Raw genomic sequence first — 6,102 nt, forward strand, 5'->3', positions numbered from 1 at the left:
TAAGATTTCTATTCCGCGTCATTTCAAATTCAATCCTGCTAATTAGTTCCTTCTTTTCCTTCTTTTTCCATGAATCAATCGCAATAACATCACTTAGAAAATCAACTGCGAGTGGTCATGGAGCATGAGCGAGTCTTGGCCGCTATAATTCGACGCAAGAGGAGTGACATTAGCAGAGCAGCTCCAGATAGAGATCGTCGTTCTGTTGGCCAAATCGAAATGTATCGTATTTGATCATTAACAGACTACAGAGGGGAAAAGCAAGAGCAAAGATTATGCGACAAGAACAGCTGTTACATGTACTAACAAAATTCACCTAAAATTGACTTACTAAAGGCAAACCAGCCTACTGAAAGTTTACGTAACAAACGTTACCCAGGATGCAATTACCAAATTGTTGTCTGAAACACAATAGAACATGTGAAGAACTAAAGAGCATACTCGCACGTGCTTACGCATTGGATGCATATACATCCAGCTATCCTTTGCAACAATTCAATCAAATAATACATTTTCAAGGGTTACAGATTGTCTTCAATTGGTCAAGGCTCGCAGATCCATGATGTTTGCTCGCAGAAAATCTCCATGTATTGCCTATCATAAAGGCAAATCTTGGTTTTTGCAAACCAAAGCTGGATAACTTGAAGAACTGTTGATAAATAACTTTTAGATTTGGACTTCAGATGATTACTCGAATTCCTGAATCCCAATCGAGCTCTCATATAAATTGCTAGAAACATCGGCAAAATGGTGTTGATTTACAAGCACGGTAGCAATCATTAGAAGCACGATTCCAGCATTTCACCAGATGGTCTCATGATTATATCAAAGACCTGAAATAGAAGAAAGAGACGGAACCGAGTGGTGAATTACCATAGCTGAGGAAGAAGCCGGAGCTCAGAACTTCGGCAGATGAAATGAAAAATGTCAAACCTCATTAGATAGGTATCCCCGAAGAAATCCGCAGTTTTGAGTCCATCCCACCACTAACCACACAATCACCTCTCCACCAGTCCGCACAAAATACCTGCACCACCATACAAAAAGCCATAAGTTAGCCAATGAACGAAAGAACAGCAACTGAAGGAGAACTCAAAGCCAGATAATCAGACATGGAAACAAGCCACACCTTATCTTTGTGAGAGTCAATGACAGCTAGAGGCCACTGCAAGAGAAAATTGCATCAAGAAATATATTTCTAAAACTGGAGCTCTGCCAAAGACGTAATTGTGGCTAATTGGTCCAAAGTTAAGAGTTGACTTACAGCAGTTCTCAAGTCCCATAGCATTATTTTCCCATCATAGGACGCAGAAAGTAGATGAAACCAAGATTTATCGTGCCACTTGCAAGCTGATATCCAAGAAGTGTGCGAGGAAAACTGGAAGATGGGGGCCGAACTTGCTGAGAAAATGCAAGTTTTATCAAGGAGAGACATTGAGGGGATGAGTACTAGAAGGAAAACTATTTGAGCTGCCTCGCTTTTACTTGCATGTCATCTCAGAAGAGTGCACTATTACTAAGACAACTGCAAAATACCTGGTTTGCGAGGATCCCATATCCTAAGAATAGGATCAGAACCTCCAGCAGCAATCAAAGCAGAGCCTTCACCTCCAACATCAAGGCAATTGAGGACTTTCCCACAGAACTGCATGCAGGAATTGCCAATTTTACTTTGTCTAATGGGAAGAAAGTCAATCTTCTAGCATTTCCCAGGCTACTCAAAACTACTAATATGTGTTGCAGAAATTTTGCCCTAGTGACATAAAAGCTCCAAAAGGCCTATTACAACTACAAATAAAGCAAGAAGGGAGAGGGTAGAAATCATTTATCATACAATGTTCAACATATCTTTGCCAGTCTCGACATCCCACCGTCTCACAGAGTGATCCCATGAAGCAGAATAAATTGTCTCCGCTTGTGGCCAAATCACTGAAGATACACATTGTGTATGGCCTACAAGTGTAGACACAGCTTCCTCCTGATAGCAATGAAAAATCAATGTTAGTAAGCTGCCAAAGAAAGTTTTTCTAGTCCAGATATTTGTGCTAGTTTGTTATAACTACTCGACCGACCCTTTAATGTTTGTAATAAACAGAAGAGTAAACAACTTTCCCAGCAAATTTGGTATTTGTTACTAAATGATGGTGACTAACTCCTTAACACTATGCAACAGTAGAGTCAATCTGTGTTGCCTGAAGGAAGAATGACTTCCTAATTGAAAGAAAGGGTCCAAATGCAGGAGCTATTCAAGAATTTTGGAAACCATCATAATACAACTTAGACGACTCAAAATGAGGTAATAATCACATCTAACATAGTCTAAAAATCCGTGCAGAAGTACGTTTAACATAGCAAAGCACGAAGCAATACCTCCATTTGAGATTCCTCAACTTGATTATTAACTTTTCTCTTCTTGACTGTTACAGGATTGTTGTCTGCAGCCAACTCCTTCGTGTTCCACAAATTAATAGTACAATCCCAAGAACCAGAACAAATCTGATTTATGCAACCAAAAAGAAGCCGGCTCAGTCTTGGGGTATAATTCTGATGTTTTTAACAATACAATGATACCAGGGTATAGACAGGACCATGTCTCCAGCAGAACTCGCTGAAACACTTTGCACTGATGATTTATGCCCCCGCAGAATCTTAAATGCCCTCATCATCGCAGAAGAATTAAGAGATGCCTCGGTATGAATCTTTTCATGCAAAAGAGAGAAAAAAAATAATAATTGAGTGGATGCAGGGATCACATACAGTAAAAGAGGAGGCAGTACCATCATTTAATTACCTTCCACAACCTTAGTGTCCTGTCTTTTGATGCAGTTGCCACACAAACACTCTCAGCTCCTGCATTCACACCACAGGCAGTCCATAGTCAATATGCAAACTACACTTGGGACTGCACCCTCGGAATGAGGGGACATATGCTTTGCTTGCAGTACATAAAAATCATAACGGTGACTTGAGGAAAAGCTGGACCATGACACTAAAAGTCACCTCGTTCATTTCATAATTTCTTCATTACACCAAAGTTTCAGAAAGGAAAAATTGCCTTGAACAGTATTGGCAAAAAAAGATATAGCACCTATAGGCCATGCTAACCTACAGATAAATTTTGCAATTTGTATTATCAACATTGGATCATTTAAATTGCATCTCCATGCGTGATACAGTGTCCTCTCTGAAGATCTGAAGATTCATCAGAAACCATAATTTGGTGATAAAACAAGTTTAGAAAACAGTAGAAGTATATCGTAATCATATATAATTTCATAAAAGTTAATGAGCAACCCCATCATGCAAAGTAGGAACCCAACTTTAACAACCATGGTAATGATGATACAATTACAATCATTTACATGTCCAATTCAGCGGATGCATTCACATGTGCTTTGTACCTTCTTGATCGATGACACTGACAGAAGTAATTGCATCACTGTGTCCTCCTAATATATGACTGCATGATCCGGGAGCATCCCATACCCTTAATTCAAGACGTCAAATTCATCGTCAGTAAAAATTGTTGAAACTCAGAGTGAATTTCGTAAAATGATTGCTGGTGCAAGATAGGAGTGAGGAACAAGCTTCTTTAAGTATTACCTTCCTAAACCATCATAACATCCTGTCAAAATGAACCTGCCAGATAATAAAACAAAAACTGAGAAGAAGAATAAATAGCCCAAAAGAAGAAAACAAAAACCAGAGAAATCCAGTGTACTTGGTTAGGTCAGTTCAGCGTACGGATGGATGTTATCCAGTCTAACATGTTCATAAGTCCCACTTCCAAGCTAAAATACATTAAGTTATGCCAAAAGTATTGTGAATCCTCCAAAACTAGAGGTGGTTTTAAGTGTTAGGAAAATGTCTAGCTTTGTGACAAATCACCTTTTGAATATAAGATTCTGCACTGAAGTCCTGAAACAACACAGAATTCCTCAAGGAGTCCCATTCAGCGCGGCTTATCACATTAAATGAGCAGGGAGCTGTGCTCCCATTTTCTAAAACGAGCTTGCAAGACTTTCAAACCCAAAAAAGCATTAAAACCAAAAAGCTTCTCTTGAGTACTTCAAACTGTATGAAATTGCAAATATCACAAGTTATATTAACAAACTTGTTACTGCTGAAATTGATACAGAACTTTTCATTTGCAAGCTGGTAACAAATACATCCGCAATATCCAATTAAGATGAAGCACAATAACCAAAAAGAAGACATTAGGCTTTTAAGTCGATGACTACAATTCTAAGATTTGCAGTTATCAGACATTAAAGCTCTGGAAGAACCCCAAAAGCCACACCTTCAACTAGAAGAGAATCGTTAAACTAAGATCTACAAACCTATAGCAATTTCATAACACTAGGATATATCTCCCGAAAAGTGAGAACACCATAAAATGCAAACAAAATCCCCTGACAAAGCATGCAGCGTTTCAAGAGTAATGTTCAAATGCAAAGAAAAGGCGTCCTTGCATCCCTTTATCCTTTTGATGTCAATATACTTACCTAGGATTAGACCCATCAACTGCACTAACCCAATCCTCATGTTCAGATGCATCTTCCTCTTTTCGTGGGGCTACAGCTCTAATGTACTCTATCTCCAATACCTTCTCCTGTAATAACCAAAAATTCCTACTTATATATCAAACTAATAGCAAAAGAAAATAGCAGGACGAATTCACTGTTGCTTCAATTAAATGAACTACGGACCACATCTCGAAAGAGAATATTAAACAAGTTAGGAAGCTCAGATGACAGAAGTGTCATAAAGCGGATTATCCCACCACATCAAACTATCCGCAGATTGCATCAATATCGAAGACCCAAACCTCAGTAACTAGTCATTTTAACCAAAATTAATTCACCAACTTACGTCGAATAAAGATAATTATATTCTAGCTATCTTTACACTGTGCTGGTGAGAGAAACAATATTAGTACCGCAGATATCCCTTTGGCGAGAAGAAACTGTTCGAGCGACATCCGAATGAGCTCGCCATCGATCAAAAAATCAAACGGTTCCGGGTTCCAATCCGGATCCCCTGGCAGAGAAAATCAAATAGCTTAGCACCGCGATCAATCCACGCCACAGCAAAGGAAAAAAAAAAAAATTCACCCCACGCAGCCTAATGCACGTAAAAACCAATACAAAAACCGCACACCTTCACATAAAAAAGCAAAATAAAATAATAAAAAAATCCGAAATGAAGCTAAAAAAGAAGGAACGAACTTTGTCACAGCACGGTAAATACACATTCCTACGTTGAAGCATCCAGTGAATTCCATCAATAAAAGGGACGAGCGACTGTTCACGCAACATTCCATCGTGCTTCGAGAGTAATATAAAGCTCTTACCGGATTGGATGAGATTGTTGACGACGGTGGAGAGGCCCAGCCTGGTGAGATTAGCGGGGATCGCGATGGAAGCGGGAGGGACCTTCAACGGGGGCTGCAGCTTCGTGACGAACCGGACTTGAACCCGCCGGGACGTCTCCTCGCCGAAATCATCCCCGTCCATGTCGTAGGAACAGCTCGGAGAGAGGCTGCGCGAGCGCCGGAAGTTGGACGCCGATGAGGATGGCGGTCGGTGGGGAATTTCAGGGTTTAAGCTTATGCAGTAGCTATGGTGATGAAGAAGAAGAAGAGAATCTTGGCTAGGGTTTTAGAGGATTTTCATTTTCGGTTTTTTTTTTTCAATTTGTTGGAACGCGACGCGTCGTTTTTGCCCCCTGCTTCCACCAAAGCGCAGGGTTCCCTGTCGTTTTTGTCTTCGGTCGCTCAGCCTCTTCTCGTTAAAAATGAAAGTCGTTCGATCTTTTATTTATCAACCGCATGGAAGAAAATGTATATTAAGTATCAGTTAGAGAAGAAAAAAAAAATTGATTGGTATATATATTTTATTTTTTCTTCATCTATTTAGTGTTTGGCGAGGCTTTCGAGTTCACTCGAAATTTCCAAAAATGAAAGATCAGATTTGAATAAAAATCAGCTTTATTTGTCTGTTGTATATTTAGCATAATTATTTCAATTTGCAATAACTGAATCGATGAATTTATTGAGTCTCCATCGAAAATTGCAATTTCCATGTCCCAATTCACAACCAT

General features: G+C 39.4%; 1 protein-coding gene across 1 annotated transcript; it reads right to left on the reverse strand.

Moving 5' to 3' along the window:
- Positions 1-250: 250 nt before the first annotated feature.
- Positions 251-5,661, reverse strand: LOC104419420 (ribosome biogenesis protein WDR12 homolog). The gene is made up of 14 exons (XM_010031080.3): positions 5,354-5,661; positions 4,940-5,040; positions 4,506-4,612; positions 3,604-3,639; positions 3,402-3,487; positions 2,792-2,850; positions 2,589-2,699; positions 2,371-2,496; positions 1,835-1,978; positions 1,537-1,645; positions 1,265-1,401; positions 1,130-1,165; positions 934-1,027; positions 251-833 (listed from the first exon to the last, which is right to left on the reverse strand). The coding sequence occupies exons 1-13, from the start codon at positions 5,514-5,516 to the stop codon at positions 938-940; spliced, it is 1,305 nt and encodes a 434-aa protein (XP_010029382.2). The 5' UTR covers positions 5,517-5,661; the 3' UTR covers positions 251-833; positions 934-937.
- Between the last annotated feature and the right edge of the window lie 441 nt (positions 5,662-6,102).

The sequence above is a fragment of the Eucalyptus grandis genome, chromosome 9 (genome assembly GCF_016545825.1).
Source record: "Eucalyptus grandis isolate ANBG69807.140 chromosome 9, ASM1654582v1, whole genome shotgun sequence".
Taxonomy (NCBI): Eukaryota; Viridiplantae; Streptophyta; class Magnoliopsida; order Myrtales; family Myrtaceae; genus Eucalyptus; species Eucalyptus grandis.

Coding starts and splice junctions, on each gene's coding strand:
- LOC104419420 (XM_010031080.3), bottom strand. CDS start 5,516: ATGGACGGGGATGATTTCGGCGAGGAGACGTCCCGGCGGGTTCAAGTC. Junction 3,488..3,603: donor TGTTATGATGGTTTAGGAAG/GTAATACTTAAA, acceptor TCTTGAATTAAG/GGTATGGGATGCTCCCGGAT. Junction 2,700..2,791: donor GGACACTAAGGTTGTGGAAG/GTAATTAAATGA, acceptor TTGCATGAAAAG/ATTCATACCGAGGCATCTCT.